Below are 19,166 nucleotides of genomic sequence, written 5' to 3' on the forward strand. Positions count from 1 at the left end.
ATAAAGCACTAATCAGCTTTAATGATGCTTCTTCTTGTGAAATGTTCAGCATAATTAGAGGTTTGAAATTAATTCAAGTCCTCTAAAATTTTAAAGTCCTGTCACAGTGCCTCTAATTGATGCCTACATAGAGTCCAGAGTGGGCCTAAGGAGGCTAAGTCTCAGAGACGAAAGTCAAACACTGCAGCTTGTAGACTCAGTTGGTAACTGGAGACTGTACACAAGTTTGCGAACTGAAGAGAATTGTCTGCCATAGCTCAGTGCTCCGGTATCTAATAAGGAATAGACCAATTGCTACCCACACACATGATGCCCATGGGTTGGCAGCTGCAGGCCCAGGCAGACCTTGGTATAGTTTGTACTGCCAACTCGAATAGTTGCTGTGCTACAAATGTTTCGAGCACCGCTTATCGATTGTGCTGTGGTACTATCTGGAGTTGTGAGTTCCACAACCACAGTAAGGTCCATCACACAGTTGTGAGTACCATCGCCACAGTAAGGTCCATCGCACAGTGGCTGCAGTGGCTCATATACTGCGTCATGCCATACAAAGACATGATGGCACTCCCACAGTTCATCAAAAGCAGAAGGGCAATGGGTCTGCTGATCCCTTGAAGTGATGGGGCATAGTTGCCTGGTTTATGTACGTAGCTTTTGTACAAAATCTGGAAGGACAATGCAGTCGTCTGGTATGTTGGCAAATAACTGACCAGGTATTCATATTGTCTGGCCATAAACAAGTTCTGCAATGGTGGCTTTCAGGTTTTTTCCTAGCAACACACAGAGAAGCAGGAGGACAATGGGTAACGTCTCTGTCCACCTGTGGGAGTTGTGATATTGCAGCGACACTTTCAGCTGACAGTGCCTGTGTTCAACTAAACCATTTGCTGCTGGGTGGTAAGCTATAGTTGTAATGTAGCTCTAAGGTTTAATCTGCTTCATACCCAGTAGGACAGCAAGTGCTTTGAACAGATATAGTTCAAATGATCTTCCCTGGTCTGTTGTAATTCCTAAAGCCACATCGAAACAGGTGATGTACCCCCAGAAGAACGCGATCACGACAGTTTCGACAGTAACGTCGGCCATCGTGAACACCTCAGGCCAGAGAGTAAAATCATCGATGGTCGTAAGGCAGAACGTGTATCTTTCTGGTGGTCGAAGAGGTCCTACAAGATCTAGATGGACATGTCCAAATCTATGATTTGGAAGAATAAATGTGCCAAGAAGTTACCTAACATACTGGCTAACTTTATTCACACAACTTGCTTGCAATATTTGTCCTGGTGTGTCCAGACAAAAGCTCACATAACCATGTTTGTAGTGGCTTGTACTCCAGGATGCGACATGTTGTGTAAAGACGCAGACTGTTGGCAGAAGTCGTAGTCATAAATGGTCGCGGACTGGTAGTGGTGACATCACAAGACACCAGCGCAGTTGACAGTGGCAGTATAATATGGCGGTGTTGTAGGCTTGATGGTTGCACCAACAACTCTCATAGCTCACTATTTGATTATTGCGCTGTGACGAGAACTCCAAAATAAATTGCATCAGTGATCCCTTCAATCCAAGAGAGAGTGTCAGTTGACACATTCAGTTCTCCTTCATTGTAAACAATATTGGTAGTGAACTGTCTGATGCAGTCGAGATGTTGCAGCTCCGCCACACGCCGTCGGGTGGCTTGCGGAGTATGGCTGTAGATGTAGATGCTTTCTCAGGACACTTGCAGAAAGCGTATGTTAGTGGCTTGTGATCTTTGATGAGAGTGAACTGCTGTCCCCCCAACATGTGACGAAATTTCTTAATAGCAGCATTGGCAGCTTACAGTTTGCGACCATAGGTGGACCAGTTCTTTTGAGATGGCAATAACTTTTTACTGAAAAAAGTTAAGGGTTGTCAGCGCTTGTCTACTTCCTGTTGTGGTGCAGCACCGATTGCAGTGCCAGATGCATCGACCATGAGGGCAAGAGATGCCTGCGGAAATGGGTGGGCTAACAGTGTAGCCTTTTTGATAGTAGTCTTCAGCTTAGTAAATGCCAACTCAGCCTCACTGTTCCACTGAAGTTTGTCCTTCAGCTTCAATGAACCATGTATGAATTTACTGTGGTGCTGCTGGGAGAGCATGGTTGGGAACAAGCTGACAATAAAAACTGGTTACGCCAAGAAATTGTCGTAATTCTTTAACTTTTCTAGGCTGCAAAAATTAAGTGTAGCTCCTGCTTTGTTTTGTGGTGTCCATGTCTCTTGTGTGTTGTAAGCATAGCCTAGGAACTATACTTCAGGTGTTCTGAAGACATACTTCGATGGGTTGATGAGCAGGCCTTTTTCATGTAGATGAGTGAAGATCTATTGTAACTGTAATAGGTGCTCTGCCTCTGAGTTTGAAATGACCAGGACGCCCTTGATACACACATAACACAAATCTAAGTACCATATGACTTCATCTATGAATCATTGAAATGTTTTGGAAGCATTACAAAGTCACTTCATGATAGAAATCTGCCAAGGACAGTACTTCTACTTATGGCATGTATCGGTTAGAAAAGTGCACCGATGATGACTGATGTCAGTTGAAATCAATTTGCAACAAGATAAATAAATTATGTTTCCGTGACTGGTTGCTGCATTATTTATAATTTTAAAGTCCAAAAGGTATTCAGGTAAATGTTTATAGTCCAAACAAACAGTGTGCAGATGGTTGTCTTACCAATGTCGTCTGGTGACACTGATATCTGGTAGAATGCATGAAAGAAGTCCAATGTAGAAAATATGTAATTATCGTGGACACTGAGCGTAAAATCTTCGTTATGTGGTACTGGATATCAATCTGGAATGGTTCTGACCTTGAGCTGTCTATAGTCACCACATTAACGTCATCCATTATTCTTCTTTGGGACCACATGTAGTGGAGATGACCAACTGCTGCTCAATGGGCAGCAGATCCCTTGTGCAAGCATCACTGAATTTATGCTTCACTATCTTCAGTTTCTGGGGTGTTAGGTGGTGTGGTTGAGCATGAAATGGTGATGCATGTATAGTCAAAACATAGTACACCGTCGAGTGCTGTACAGGTGTTAGTTTGGGAGCCTGTTGTATGATCTGTAAGAACTGTCTGAGGATCTCTATGAATACATAATCAGCTGTAATCGTCTGTACTGCTGTGTCTTCCACACAATGCACTCGCCCTTGGCTTGCTAGGTTGGTGGTAATGTCAAGAAGTCATCGGTATTGGAGGTCAAGCAGGAATCCATAAAATGATAAAATGTCCACTCCAAGAACCATTGGCTGCGAAAAGGTCACAGTCATCACAGCTGCAAAGTTGCAGACAGGTACATGCATAGACTGACACATCATTATCTGTGTCTACCAAAACTGTAACTATGTGCCATGTTCCATTACACGCAGTCAATGGCTGTCATGTGGAGAGCCAGTGACCATCATCACTATAGCAGGCTATAGTTCAGCACCTCAGAACCATACTGTCGGTGGTACCAGCAGACTCTTGCTGATGAAGATGAGTGGCTGTGGTAGCAATGACATCGGTGACTGTTAGTCTGGATGGGTAATGCAGAAACTTGCGCAATGAGCTCAGCAAGCTGTGGTCGTAGTGTGGCGAGGGTACTATTTCCCTGAGGCTGTGGGCACTGTTGTGACATATGCGGATGGATACATTTTTGCTAAGTCATCTGCAGTTTGCATGAGTACATCTAGATCGCTGACACACACTGTCATTATTTTCTGTGCATTCGATGGCAAGCATGACAACTAAATATTCTGCAGAATCTCTTCAGTGACTGTATTGCTTGCTAAAGCATGCAGTCAGCATAATGGCTGTGATGGTGTGCAATTGCCCAGCTCTTCAGTGAGAAGTAGCTTCTCCAATCTCTTTCATGTCTGACTTCAAGAGCCGGGTAACCAGAGTGTTCTTGATGTAATGATCAGTGCTTGGTGGGACATCAGAATGTCTTGCAACTCTCTGGCTGTATCTTTATTGAGCACAGCAACTACACAACTGTACTTTGTGTCATCAGCTGTTATGAGTACTGGCACAGAATGACTTTCTAGTTGCACGAACCACAGCACAGGTTTCTGTTGCTGAAACTGTGTCAGTTTCACTGTCAAGCAATTAATTACTGTGCCAGTAGACAGGTCTACATTTGGTGGTAGGTCTCAAATTGTGGAGTTCTAGTAAACTGTGAAATGGAAGATGTGCGATGCAGTTAACATGGATTTATGTATGTAGCATAACATGGCATGACACAAAGTGCTAGTGATCATCGAATTTCAAGTCAGTGACCATCAGATATCACATTTGGGTCACCAGTTGTTGCAGGGCTGGATGAATTAACTTTATTACAATGTAAAAACTAAACTGTAAGTCATATTACTCCATTTAATAGGACATTCAACAGCAGAATAAAACGTATATAAAACAGAGATAAAACATAAGTCAGCGACTGCGAAAATATAATCATTAAAAATAATAATCACCTGCACATAGTGTCAAACTGCGCATAACACTGCACATCAGTATTTCTGCAACAAATAAGTATGCTTCACAGGTGGTTCTCAAAGTTCACAAATATTTTTCTGAATACTTTACTTCATCAGAAGGATCTGTTGCATAGCAATATATCAAATACATGCTTTTCTGGTTATGTTTACATAACCTAAAAGAACTGTATATTTCGACATTCTTTGTATGTGTGTAACAACTGAATTGCTAATAAGTACATTCATTTCATTTTGATATGATTATGTGCTTACCAGCACTAACAAAAAGGCATCTGTATTTCATCTACAGAAGTTAGTTCCATCCAAGATTTCCCATCATAAATACTCTTTTAATTGGCAGTCGCCATAACTGTTCAACCTTTTAATATAAGGCGTATGTCGAGATTCTTGTAACGAAATCGGTGGGCCTGTATTGTCTTCCGTTTTTATTTTCAAGCATTTACACTTGGCGCGCCAATCGACCGCCTAATAACAGTTCTTGCGCGACCGGACGTGCAACAGTATAGGTATAGGCTCAACCCCCCGTCTGATGAAGCTAGGCTTACATTTTTCTGTCTTGCAACAGATTTTACATGCATGTACTCCCATTTAACAGCATTGTCGTAGCAAATCGATAAAGTGATCGGCAGACCGAAAGATTGTTCATATGCTTATCCAAACTCGAACGAAGCACATAAGCCAGGTTCACACACAAAACTAATGTGGCGCCACAGCTTGTGGCTTTCTGTAATGGCATCGTGAACCAACATTTACAAAGGAAAAACAAACTACATAGTTACACAGCTTTCAATACAGTGTCAACTGAAATCATATGTGAGGGTATGAATTTTATAATGCAGGTTGTGGTATTAGAGCTCTGACAAAAGTTAAATAAATAGATTTCGCACAGAAATAAATCATGGCCACAAACGCATTTATAAAAGAAATGACACTCAGAGACGAAAATGTTGTATGCAGTGGCAAAATAACCAAAAGTTGCCATGTGAATATCAGCTACAGACACAGCACTCTTCCAAAATTTTAGAATCTTGCTGTATTCATAATATAGGCATTTCGAATAAGTAATTTTTAGTTCAAAAGCTGCCATATCACACTCAGGAGCCATTTTCTGCATATAACCCACAATTTATAGACTGCTTGGTCTCACAAATCGCGAATTTTATAGACTCGCGTTTTTGGTTACGTTACATATATTAAGTTTATTTATTTATTCATCCAAAAATCTTTTAAGATTGTGGGATACGTCATTGGTTTTCTCTCTCTCTCTCTCTCTCTCTCTCTCTCTCTCTCTCTCATGCACACACACACACACACACACACATACACACACACACACACACACACATACACACAAACTGCTGCAGAAAATTAAACATAGGCTGCTGTTCTTGTAGTTCCAGAAGCTGCCAAAGTGTACCTGCCGACCGCTGTTTCCACTTTTTTGGGTAATAAAATGAGAACACACTGGAATCGAACGGAGTACAGCAGCAATTGCACCACGATAACTAAGACAGACAGAATGCTCGTGTTTCGAAATAACTGCCACCGGGGGGCAGTGGTAGAAGAAAAGTGGCGCAACAAAGTAGAACCAAGTTCAACTTTTGTGGCAAGACAGAAATTGCGTCTCTTAAATTGCGCCACTGAAAACTGGGAGTTTACACATGCAACTACATTACATCTGCAGTGTGCCACTAGCTGTGGCGACACTGTTATTGCGTGTGTAAACAGCACTTTAGTGGCGGCCAGGAAAAGAATGGGCGCTCATATAATATCGATTTCCATTCACTCAAATATCAACACAGCAAGATACGTCCTTGCTTGAGACATTGACCATTATTTATTTTTGTTTTATATGGCGTTTATATGTTTATGATTTAGCCATCATCGAAAACAACATTCGCCGTAACTTTGGCTTTATATATATACACTTTGCTACTCAAGAGTGTAATCTTTGGATGTTAAGTAGTTTACGTTAACATTGTTGCTGTGTGTACAGTTGAAGTGTTTGTTGTTTACAAGAAGTGTTGTCAATTTTAAAGCGTAATTCAGTTATTGTTGGCAATTAATCTCATTATCCTTGAGTGAATCTTTGCACATTTGAAGTGTCTTTTCCTTCGGCCTTTACATAGCCTACTCAGTTGACCAAAATGGAAGATATATTTCAGTGGTGCAGAGAAGGTAACGCTATGCAGGTTCGTGTGTGGCTTGACGACACCGAACATGACATGAATCAAGGGTAAGGAATGTATGAACTGTTTATGGGAGTGTAGCGTCTTAATCTTTAAAATACGTCACTTAACCAGCGACCACGCCCCGTTTCCTGTCAGTGACTAGTGACGTAAGATAGTCGCCCACTTCCTTCATCTGCTACCAAAAATGGCAAGAACCTACATACTGCCAAATGAAAGTTGCCCTTGTATTGTGTGGGCTGTGTCTTTAAGGAGATTATATTAGATTAGATAAGCATTCCTAGAAACTTAGCAAATTTCATAGAATGGAACAAGTCAGAAAGACAAGTACACATGATATATCTGTACTTGTTTGTATGACATGTTATTGTTTCTTACACATATCCCTAGGTTTAAGAATGAGTCAATAATTTCAAACATATTTATTTACATAATTTAGCAGTACAGCACTTATCACATGTATACATACCAAGCATGTAGGATAATTTCTAGGCTACTAAAGCCGAGCATTGTAAGTTTTCTATGCTTTCATAGATCGCATTCGATGTTGAATGTCTCAGATATCACATAGCATTAATGTTACGTAGTATTTTTAACTTTATGTACATCAGCTGGTTCTCCTAAGAGTAACTTCACTTGATTACCACTTGGCCATTTATTTTTAGAAACAGGGATAAGGGTTTTGAATCTTCAGAAAACTATGAATATCCATAATAGGCCACAATTTCAAACACATCCCACATTCCCCATTGTCAGTTGTGAGATTAGGCTGCCCATTATGAAGAAATTGTGCGTTATTCAAGCATGTATTTGTTTTGAAGCCAACAGTAGTATTGTACCCTTGAATTTTTTGTGTCTTTTTCCTATACATACTAAAAATCCTTAACTTCATCGAAGTGATGGTACAATTCAAATTATGTTCCAATGTTTTAAGTATACACATTACCAATACTTTCATCAGTAGATGGGTTGTTATTCTACTATTGATTGTAGCAATATATCATGCTCATAAATCCTATATGTGTATACTATAGGAAGTTGTAGCAGTGGAATTTCAGCTAGGTTCCAATCATCAAGAGAGGTTTTTTTTTTTTTTTCCCTCCAGCTTAACTTTGGCCATTTGTGATCCAGTATAATAAACTGACTGAGGCAGGCACTTGAATGAAAACACTAAAATGTTTCTAGAATGAAATTATCACTCTACAGCGGATTGTGCGCTGATATGAAACTTCCTGGTAGATTAAAACTGTGTGCCAGACTGAGACTCGAACTCAGGACCTTTGCCTTTCACTGGCAAGTGCTCTACCAACTGAGCTACCCACGCACGACTCACGCCCCGCCCTGACAGCTTTAATTCCACCAGTACCTCGTCTCCTACCTTCGAAACTTCACAGAAGCTCTCCTGTGAACCATCAAAAGGCAAAGGTCCCGAGTTCTAGTCTCGGTCCGGCACATAGTTTTAATCTGCCAGGAAGTTTCACTAATATGTTTGCCCCCAAACTGTTGAAGCAACATCCAAAGCAAATTGTGCATGCCAAATTGTTGTTATTTAAATGTAGTGACTGTATTTCACTCAGTATTGCTTGAAAATTAAAAACTTGGATTTTGCTCCTATCTATTTCGGGACCTGTTACCTAATGAGAAAACAGACATTTTAAAGTATCTTGGTGTATGTATTTTGTAATATTGTTTTACATTGAACAAGATTTGACGGCATTTCAGAATATAGTATACTAAATGTGGGAAAAATTAGTTTTTAGTACATTTTATCTGTTTATATTGTTTTTTGTATAGGCCTAATGTCATTTGTATGCCAGTTTTTGTGAGTTGAATGATTTTCCATGTAATAGGCTACTTTCAGTCTTCAATTATTTCTAACAGTGAGGAAAATTTCACCTGCATACATCACTACATTGTTATCTACTGAAATAAACAAGAATTGTTCGCAGATGGACTAGAAATGGCTGCAGTTCACGTCATACACAATAAAGAAACTAAGAAACACCCACCCCTGTTGTGATCTTCACAGTTTGTTCAAGATGGTATTGTGACAGTCATTTAATCACTTTGTTTACATCAATGCTGAGATTCTACATTTTTTACAATATACATCATTTGGTACCACCACATATTTATTATTACTGGCACAGTTGACTGTCTCATTTTGCCAACAGAACAATTTTATTCATAACTTCATCCTGTTGTGTGGATCCCATCAAGAGGAGAAACTTCAGTAAAGGGGGCTGCTTCAAGCTGTATGTCAACAAAAGACAAGAAACTGTAACAAGTTACTCTGTAGACTGTATAACAATAAACTATTGCCAAGGGACTTAATATTATTTATGCTAACACCATCTAAATTTAACCTAGTAATTTAGAAGAAAAGCCACTATGTGTATGGGAGGCGGGGAGCCAAACAAGTAACTGTTTGCTCCTCTATTCATTCCTTATCCTCCTATTATTTACATCTACAGTTACATCCACACTCTGCAAACCATAGTGAGGCGTATAGCAGAGAATATTTCCCGTTGTATTGCATATTGAATTTCTTCCCAGTACATTCGTGTATGTAGCATGGGAAGAGTGACTTGTTAAATTCCGCTGTGTGCACTGTAACTGGTATAATCTTGTGTCAGCAGCCCTTGTGGGAGCAGTATGCAGTAGCCTATATTACAACAGTAATTACACTTCATAAGTGGGCTTTTGCAAAATAGTTAGTGTCCATCTTCAAGGCTTTGCCTATTCAAATATTTTAGCATTTCTGCAATCCTCTCAGTGAGTGAAAGAAACCTGTAACATTGTGTTATCCTTATTTGTAGTTTTATCTTTTCAGTACCGCCTATTTGATTTTTTTCACATGAATGATTTGTAGTAGGCATTTTCCTTTGTACAGTGATTGCATTTTCCTTGTGTCCTGCCAATGAACTGAAGTCTGCCACCTGCTTTCCGTATGTTATGTTGCCTTTGCCTATGTTATAATCATATTTCTCTGCACAGATTGTGACACCCAGGCATTTGTAACACTTGCATTTTTCACTTGAAACTCATCATATGACAGTATATTTTTGCATTCTGCAAAATTGACAGTATATTTTACATTCTTGTAGTTATATTTTCCAGTCTTAGGACCCCATTAAAATTCTGTTAAGATCTCACTGAATATTTGTGCAACGTTTCTCAGGTTGTACTTCATTAAAGATAACTGCATTGCCTGCAAAAAGTCTGAGATTACTGTTAACATTTTATGTCACATTATTAATATACAACATGGACTGCAAGATCTGCTGTTTGTATTAATACAGTAACTGTACATGACTGCACTTGTATTTTTCAAAGAAAATATTTACATACATTTGTAATAAACAAGAGTAAATAATTTAGGAGTAAGAGTGAGCAGTCATTGAATGATAGAAGCATTGAGTCATTGACAGGCACATAAAAAGTTTATTGACATAGGCCTATGTGCACTGTGTGCACGCCCCCCCCCCCACACACACACACACACCTGCTACATTGTGCCAGATGAAAAATTGTTTCCTCTACTCCTAAATTGTTTATATTTGCAGAGCTTTCCTTACCATATTTGTAACAAATGAGTGCTGTTTATAATACTTTGCTGCTTGCCTTGGACATTTGCTAACGAGCGCTGGTGCCATGTACCAGTAGCTGAAAGGAATTTTCAGTCTGTAATATAGATCATTCCCGTAAGGACTGGCAAGTGAGATAGGTTTCTAATTTTGTTTTGAATTGTTAGAGTTTCTCCATTTCCTGCTTTTGTGTTACACTGGAGCATGTTGAGTACCATTGCACCAGACTATATGAATGTGACAGTTCATAACATGAGAAATTAAACATTGTGTCTGGCTAGTCAGACTAAACAATATGAATGATGACAGGGGAAGAGAGGTTAGAATCATGTGTATGTGTGATATCACCTATAATTGGATGAGGCCAACTCTTATTGTAAAGTAAACATTTTATTTCCAATATATATACAAAGACTTGTAATGGGACATATTTTATCCCAGAAAAAATCCAAATGTCATGTGATATAATGTTAATGGTTTTTTCTTTGGTCAGCTTTAATTCAATCTAATTACTGACTTAAAATTAGCAATATTCTGATTTTCTCGATTATATTTGAAATGGTTGTGAATCCAATGGTAGCAAATGTGGATCAAATGAGGGATGTTTCTTGAGAGCCTTCTATATTTATGTGCTATGTACTGTGTCATTGACAGACATTCTTATGAACGAAAACAAATAGTAGCAATTACCACATTGGTCTGTGTGCTCAAATTTTGCTATTTTTAGCATTTGTTATCATGACACCAATGAAACAGCATTGATACCTGAATAATAAGAAACTTACATTGTTTGTGCTTTCTGTGCCCCACTTATAGAATTGAAATAATGTTGTTTGTTTTAAATTCATTTATTTGTTCACAGCTCGTAACCAAAGCTTGCTGTTAACTATATTTGTTAGTTAGAGCTGTTTCTATTAATGCAGTTTATAGCGTATAATTAGCATTACTACCTGGTCTAGCTTGTCACTTAGTGCCTGCAAGTGACACCCTAGAAATGGAAAGAGCTAGTGTTCTTTCTGAGTTTAGTCCTACAATTTTATTAGCAGTTACAGTGACATCCAGCTCTACTAAAACGTGGCTGTTTAAAATCAAGTGACAACATTATTTGCATTAAATGTTGAACCATAGGTTCACTGTAACTGTTTTCTGAACCAGTATTCTGGTCTGAAGAAATGAAGCGTGTACCTCCTTCTGCCAGTTGTCCAATAGAACCATGTCTAGTAAAACTCTGTGATGTACAAGTCAAACTTCAGTCTTGTAATACTTTTAATTTTTACTTCTAGAGGATGAGCTCCCATGACTTGATTGGTACCTTGATTGTGATGGTTTTGTAGAAGCCAACTGATCTCACTGGTACTGGATGGGCTTTGTCCCACAATATGATGATGATTTGTGATGTCCTGCTTGTGCAGACAAAAAGAAAACAGGAGACAGACAATATTATTTTTTGTCTGTGTTAGTTTTAGGAAGCTAGTTTGTGGTGCCAAGAGTAGCCCATGCTCTAGATTAGGTTTGAAGGCGACTTTGATTATGAGTTGGCAAAGCGGTATCAGAAACTTCAGTTAATTCATATAGTAGCACATGCTTTCATAATTAAAATAAAATTTTATATTTTCAATATAAATGCACATAACAACAAAAATAATCAATTTTTGACAGAATAATTTAATTATATTGGGGGGGGGGGGGGGGGGAGCACTCACAAAGTGGTGGCAGAACACACACGTAAAAGAAGGTTGTAATTAGGCAAGCTTTTGGAACCAGTGGCTCCTTCTTCAGGCAGAAGGGTTGAAGGGAAAGGAAGACGGCTGGGGGAAAAGGACCAGAAAGGTCTAGGAAAAGGGGTAGATTTTAGGAAAGTCAGCAGAACTGCAGAAAACCTGAAAGCTAAAGGTGGAAGACAGGGTAATATGCAGGACAGAGATTACTGTTTAAACACCATGTGTGAGATAATAAGAGTGAAAAGCTAAGTGCATTGTACATAACAGTGGAGAAGGGGGGGGGGTGAAAAATAGACGGTTAAGACAATGAAAGATGGAGAAAACTAAAACGGGGTGAAGAAAAGAGTAGTCATTGTGTAGATATTAACGTAAATTAAGGCCAGTTGGGTGGCGAGAACCAAAGACATTTTGTAGCACTAGTTCCCATCTGTGGAGTTTTGAGAAATGACGGAATGACTGAGTTCCAGAAGTGCTTGGCAATGGCTTATTCAGTTGCCTGGCTTAGTCGAGTGTGCTTCTGATGTTCTTTGCATCTGATGTTTACTGTCCTAGTTGTTTGGCCAATATATGACATGCCACATTGGAAAGGTGTACAGTACAGTATTGTATAAAAATATAAGTATGTGAATACTGTATTAAGATTTAAAACTGACATGCTGAATGCTGTGGATGTGGGTGAGGATAGCCCAAGATAGGAAGCTGAGCAGCGATACAGATCACATTTTCTGTGTACTGTAGTCTAGATTCTTGTTAACTTACATACAGCTAACATAACCACAGGAGAATGCTTCACTTCTTGTGTGAACTGTTCTTCATAACAAGAACGTTAGTGGAATTATTTACTTTTTGTTCTTTATGCTGACAATTCTTTGTATGTAGCCAACACAAACATTCAAAACAAGTTTGTAGTATCGGTTTGCATTAAATGCAGTCTTCCTTTGCTTTTAGAGATGACCATGGCTTTAGTCCACTGCACTGGTCATCCAAGGAAGGGCACTTGAAAATAGTTGACCTACTGATACTGCGTGGAGCTCGGATTAATGCAACCAATCGAGGAGATGACACGCCTTTACACTTAGCTGCTGCACATGGTCATCGCGATATAGTTCAATTGGTAAGCACTCGTAGACGTATAATATTGGCTACTGTAAAAATGGCTGTCTGATGAATCTCTTAATTTTTTCTGGTAGATCAAGCTGTTTTTAGAAAAGAAGGAATCATGTCAATTAATTTCATATGTAGTCAGTACGTAAACCATTCCTACTAATGCTAGTAATGTAACTGTAGATAAGTAAAGCACGGTATCATTAACATTGGAGACAACTTTTTATAAGCAATTCTGTGCAAATAGGAAACAAATTATTTTTGTAACTTTCACATGCTCAGTTAATAGTGCAAAAAAAATTTATAATGTATTTGTTCCCTTTTGTTGGCGAATTATAAATTTCATTTTACTGGACTTTTTGATTGAGACCTTTTATTTGCAAATACCTTTTGTGACACTAATGGTGATACAATAGAAGTCTATCCATTAATGTTAGCCTTTATGTTTCGTTGACCTTTTTTTTAATTGTCAGCATTTATTTGTTTTATTTTAGCAGAATTCTTATGTTTTTCCTCGCATATTAGGAATCCCACCAATATATATAACGATATTTGAAATTTAACCACGTCTTAGTGGGGATGAAGTTTTTAATACTTGACCTCTTGTCGCGTCAGGCATTCTGCTAGGTGTTAGCATTGTTCATGCACAATATTTTCATGACATGACTCATAATTTTCATGAGGTGCTATCTGAGAACTGCTTATTGGGTGGAATAGGTCCAGGATTTATATCTGTGAACTTCCACCTCCATGGTTGGTTCCAGGCATTCTGTCTGCAGTTCGCTTTCACTAGCAGCATCCTTAGTCTTTCCTTCTTCAGTCCAGTGCACTCGTCCATGCACTGGCAATCCATTTTCAGTCTGCTGCAGTTCCAGGTGTTCCCTCTGTTGTCCGCCTCCACTAGAAACATTCTGTATTTGGTCTGTTGCACCAGGCTAAGTGGGTTGCTGGTGTATTGTCCAGTGCTTCCGTCTGCACACTGGCAGTCTAATTTCGGTCCTGCATGGTTCTAGGTATTGTCGACCTGGTGCTGTGTCTGGTATTTGTTCCCCATGTCCACCTCCTTTTGTGGAGTTTTACTGCTGACGCCATTGTATTTTCAGCAACTCCAGTACAGGATCCCAAATTCGGCTGAGTTAGTACCCAGTGTCTTACAGTTCATGAGATTTTCCATCACTCTTATCTTTGTAGACTCTGTTATAACTTTGTCCCAGTATCTGGGGCTCTGTGCTAGATCCTTCATTTCATCATATTTCACGGAATGACTGAGTTCCAGAAGTGCTTGGCAATGACTGATTTAGTTGCCTTGCTTAGTTGGGTGTGCATATGATATTCTTTGCATCTGATGTTCACTGTCCTAGTTGTTTGGCCAATGAACGACATGCCCCATTGGCAAGGTATATTATAAATTCCTGTTTTTTTTTTTTTTTTTTTTTTTTTTTTTTTTTTTTTTTTTTTTTTAGTTCTACATCATCTTTTGCATTTCCCAGTAGCCTCCTTATTTTCATAGCTGGACAGAACACATACTTGATGTTATGCTTCTTGAGAATCCTGCTGTCACCTTGTCAAACCCAGATAGTTTGGCAGCAGAATTAGATCATCTATGATCAGTGTTCTGCGAGAATAGATACATGGCAAAACAGATTCAAAAAGCTTTCAACTAGCCACTCCATCACACAATCTAGAAGAAGAGCAAGATGACCCAAAGACTATGACATACCAGCCCTATATGGGATCTATTTCTTCCAAAATCAGCCAGCCAGAGCACCAGACAAGAATGTCACAGGATGCTTCTAGCAGGAGCAGGCCCTAGAGGAAGTACTTAGAAATGCACAGGATGAAAAACAGAATGCCAATATGCAGGCAAACACCCCAGACAAAAGATGTAACATATTAAGACGCTGTTAGCAGGAGCAAACTGCAGACAGACTGCATGGAACCTACCAGGGGAGGGGGGGGGGGGGGAGCACAGGTATACATACTGGACCTGTTACACTCAACAAGCAGTCACAGGTAGCACCTGATGAAGATTACAAGTCACCACATTGTCAAAATATCGTGCCTGAATGTCGCTGATATCTAGCTGACAAGCCAAGATGTCAACAGATTGCAAGGAATGTCTGAAGAAGGAAACAAGTAGAAAATGACAGGCATTGATGGACTTGAACCAATTAACTAGGGATGGTTCGTAAATCATCTGTGTGAAATGAATCATTACTTAATTTTGGTTAATATATAAGAACATATAACACTCATTGACACTGACACAAAAATATACATTGAAAAGGTGACAAGGTTCCCAGATAGCCTAAGTTACTGTTGGCTGCACAGTAAGAAAATGTTCTTGTTCAGAATATGGATTGACAAGATGTATTTGATTAGACTTTATTCTTAAAGTATTTTGTGAACTCACTATGTTTTTCAGTTGGAAGGTTGCCAACCTACAGTTTAAATCTTAAGAAATTAGTAAGAACACACCAGCATCACCAGCAGTGCAGTTCTCTTGGCGATTGCAATTCCATCTTTATGTATACTTAAATGTTATGCAGGTGCATTTAACTGTGTATGAATCTCCCGCACTGATTAGGTTTATTCTAGATGAAAATCTGTGCACCAGCTGTAACAGTTATTCTCATATACCATTTACTGTTAATAAAATGTCCCTCCTTTTGCCTATGTTTACACAAAATGTGCCCTCTCAGCATTCTTAATTATACTGATTTTAGTAGGTTTCTATCATGAACAGAGCCTGCTTTACCACTAGTTACACCAACTCACTGATGATACATACTTTTAGAATGTAACCTCTTTAGAAAGCTAATTCATTGTGTTTGTGAAAAATATGAAGCAGTGCCATGGTTTAGATTGAAATTTGAGCTGTACATTGTCCATATAATGCCTTGAATAAGTCTTTCATTGATTGGAAGTAGGCTTTACTATATCTCCAACGAAACTGTGCCTACTGAGGCACTTTGATGTTCATACCAATCCTTGTATTCATAACTGAGTTATTGTAATATGATAATGGAAAATCTTTGATGGAATACAAACAGTGGAATCAGTAAAGACAACCATTACCCATATGTTCAGAGCTCTGTAGTGGAGTGCAAGTTCAAGACCTGAGCTAGAGCTTTCAGCTTCTCCACTCCTCAACGCCTTCACTGTAGAGTGATTGGTGTTCATTGACTGCTTTATTCTGTTTGCAGTTGTAAGCAGTATGTTACTGAACGACACCGTAAATATTTAACTGAAATACAGCTTTAACTCTGAGAATGTTAATATGTTGTAAAACAGTAGTGTTGGTTTGTTACAGTTATTACGAAATAATGCAGATGTGAACTTCACAAATGAACATGGAAATACTCCTTTACATTATGCATGTTTTTGGGGTTACCAAGAAATTGCACAAGATCTAGTTCAGCGTGGTGCTCTTGTTTCATTGGCAAACAAGGATGGTGATACTCCACTCGACAAGGCTCGTGGATCCTTAGCAAAACGTCTCCATGGTATGTGCTTTGAAATGTTATTGTTTGCTTACAGGCTAATACTGTTGATGCTTTTTAGAAATAAACTCTGTTAACTTTATTTTCGTGAGTAGTAATGTCATTTTGAATCTTCTCACTAGGAATGTGAAGAAGCAGTCATACTGGCTTAAACTCTACCCTATAAGAAATTTAAGGGGTCGAAGGAAGATACTGCTTTCCCTCAGTGTAGTAAGCGTTAGTCTGATCACACTGTCTGTTGTGTTTTCAAATGACAAGCTTTTTTCACATGTAGTGCTCCCTACTATACAGTTCAATTTGACTCATTGTGTTTACGTTCTTTTTTTGAATTTCACCAAACATATAACACACAGTCACTCAAGTTACACACTTGTGGACCAGCACTTTCTTCCAGTGACCACTTCAGTGATTTACAGGGTGTCCATGAATAAAGTTCCAGTTTCAAAATGCTGTAAAAAGAAAACTGCTGCTCAGAATGACATCAAATTTGAACAGCATATTATTGACGCAGGGGGAAATGTTATGGAACAAAATTTTAGCAATAGATGGTGCTGTAAGCGTCTTAATGTAAATGGGCTGTGCTACAAATGACAAATGAATCACAATACAACAGCTAGGCTTTGAGTTGCACATTATCGTATCTGTATTGTTCAGTGTGCATGATGCAAAAATCCAGCAATTAGCAGTTGTGGCCTTGTTGGTTAGGTAAGCCTGCCCACCACAGCAAGGTTGTACCACACCGTATGGGAAAAATCAGTTTTTAGTTGTCCTGAGGCCAGAAACCAGACAACAAGCAAAATCACATCAGTTTTTAACTGGCCTGGGGCCAAAAATCTCATAAAAAGGAAAACTTCATCAGTTTCTAATTGCCGTGAGACTGGCACAAGACATGTCCAAGATGCTGTCAAGCGTTTTCTGCCACTAGTTGAAATCAAGAAACACCATGTTCCACAACACATGGGATTCATGTTCAGAATGCAGCACACAATGCTTGTCTTCAATTCAGCTATGTTCAAAACTGCTTCAGATGAACCTGTCTTTTTGAATTTTGTAATCATTTTCTTCAGACCCCTTGCAGACATTGGACCAATGCCTTTTTTCATACTCTTTAGTGTCAGGAGCCTATGCAGGGCTACCAGCACACAGTCAAGAGCTTTACCAGCAGCATGCGGCATGATCTGTGTGCCGCACATCTATTGGTGTGCATGTGTGCATAGTCTGATGCTTATAGCACCATCTCTTGCTTATTTTTTTTTAACCCCCTCCCTATGACATTTCCCCCTGCATCAATAACATTCTGTTCAAATTTGACATCATTGTGAACAGTGGTTCTGTTTATGTGGTATTTTGAAATTGGAACTTTTGTTATGGACACCCTGTATATTTACAATCATACCTCTTTACACAGTTTCCCAATAAAACCTGTCAGATTTAGGCCTGTATTTTAATAATTCAGTCCACTACATTTCAATTCAGAGTTTAGGCAAAATCAGAAAATTCAGTGGAACCCTGATTATTCAAGCAAAAATGAAGTGATCCTGTCTTAATTATCTGTGGATCACAGTGGACAAGTGAAGTTCAATCTTCAACCTTCATATTAGTTGGACTGGGATTTTATTGATATTATTGAAGGAGACTTTAACATGTCATTCCAGTTTAGTTGCCCATCCAAGGACTTTGTGACAGCGACTTTAAGAGAAAAGCCGCCTTAACAGTGATGATAGATGTTCTCTTTCTACAATTAGAAGTCAATACGTGTATTTACAAAACACCAGTATCTTTGTTATTTTGTGTCTTAGTTTAGTTGTTTGCCGGCATTCAAGCAGTGACTTACCAAATGTAATAATGAAGATAATAAATTTTTGACAATATAATGTAGTTGAATATATAAAAAAAATCTACTCACCAAGTGGTGGCAGGAGAACGCACATATAAAAAAGGTTTTACTTATGCAAGCTTTCAGAGCCAGTGGCTCCTTCTTCTGACAGAATGGTTGAAGGGGAAAGAAGAGGAGTGAAGGGAATGCTAAAACTAGGAGTGAAGGGAATGCTAAAACATTGTGAACAAGTTAACCCTAGGACGCCTAAGGGAGGGAGGGGGGGGGGGGGGGTTGTTGAACCCACAATTTTTTTATGTCCCCTGCTTTTGCCCAAGTAACTTTCATACTACATATTCCCTTTGAGTTATTGTTTGTTGGCTATTTTATGAAACGTTAGTGTCAATATATTTTATAGAAAATTCCTGCTTTGAAAGAAAAAATAAATAAACTTATTATGGGTCCAACAACGCCCCCCCCCCCCCCCTTTAGGCTTCCATGCTATAGAAAATTTCCCTTAGTAGGATTTCGTATTTCTCATCTCTACAACAATGCACATTAGTTTCTTGTTGGTTGGTATTCTTGATATTCACAACAATCGGTTTACTTTCAGAGGAAATGATTATTGATGTTAGTCAGCTGTTATTTATCTTGTAAACTTGCAGTGAGTTAGTGCAGTTCCCAACACATAGGCCTCCAGTAACTTTGGTGTCCTACACAGCAAAAACGAAACC

At 38.9% G+C, this 19,166-nt stretch overlaps 1 protein-coding gene across 1 annotated transcript in view; it reads left to right on the forward strand.

Moving 5' to 3' along the window:
* The first annotated feature begins 6,462 nt into the window (after window positions 1-6,462).
* Window positions 6,463-19,166, forward strand: part of LOC126259418 (integrin-linked protein kinase) — a 59,200-nt gene continuing 46,496 nt past the window's right edge. The window contains exons 1-3 of the mRNA XM_049956198.1: window positions 6,463-6,748; window positions 12,958-13,123; window positions 16,427-16,619. Of these exons, the coding sequence (XP_049812155.1) occupies window positions 6,660-6,748; window positions 12,958-13,123; window positions 16,427-16,619 (448 nt within the window). The 5' untranslated portion in view covers window positions 6,463-6,659. The remainder of the gene's footprint in view (window positions 6,749-12,957; window positions 13,124-16,426; window positions 16,620-19,166) is intronic.

Source organism: Schistocerca nitens, chromosome 5 (assembly GCF_023898315.1).
Source record: "Schistocerca nitens isolate TAMUIC-IGC-003100 chromosome 5, iqSchNite1.1, whole genome shotgun sequence".
In the NCBI taxonomy this organism is placed as follows: Eukaryota; Metazoa; Arthropoda; class Insecta; order Orthoptera; family Acrididae; genus Schistocerca; species Schistocerca nitens.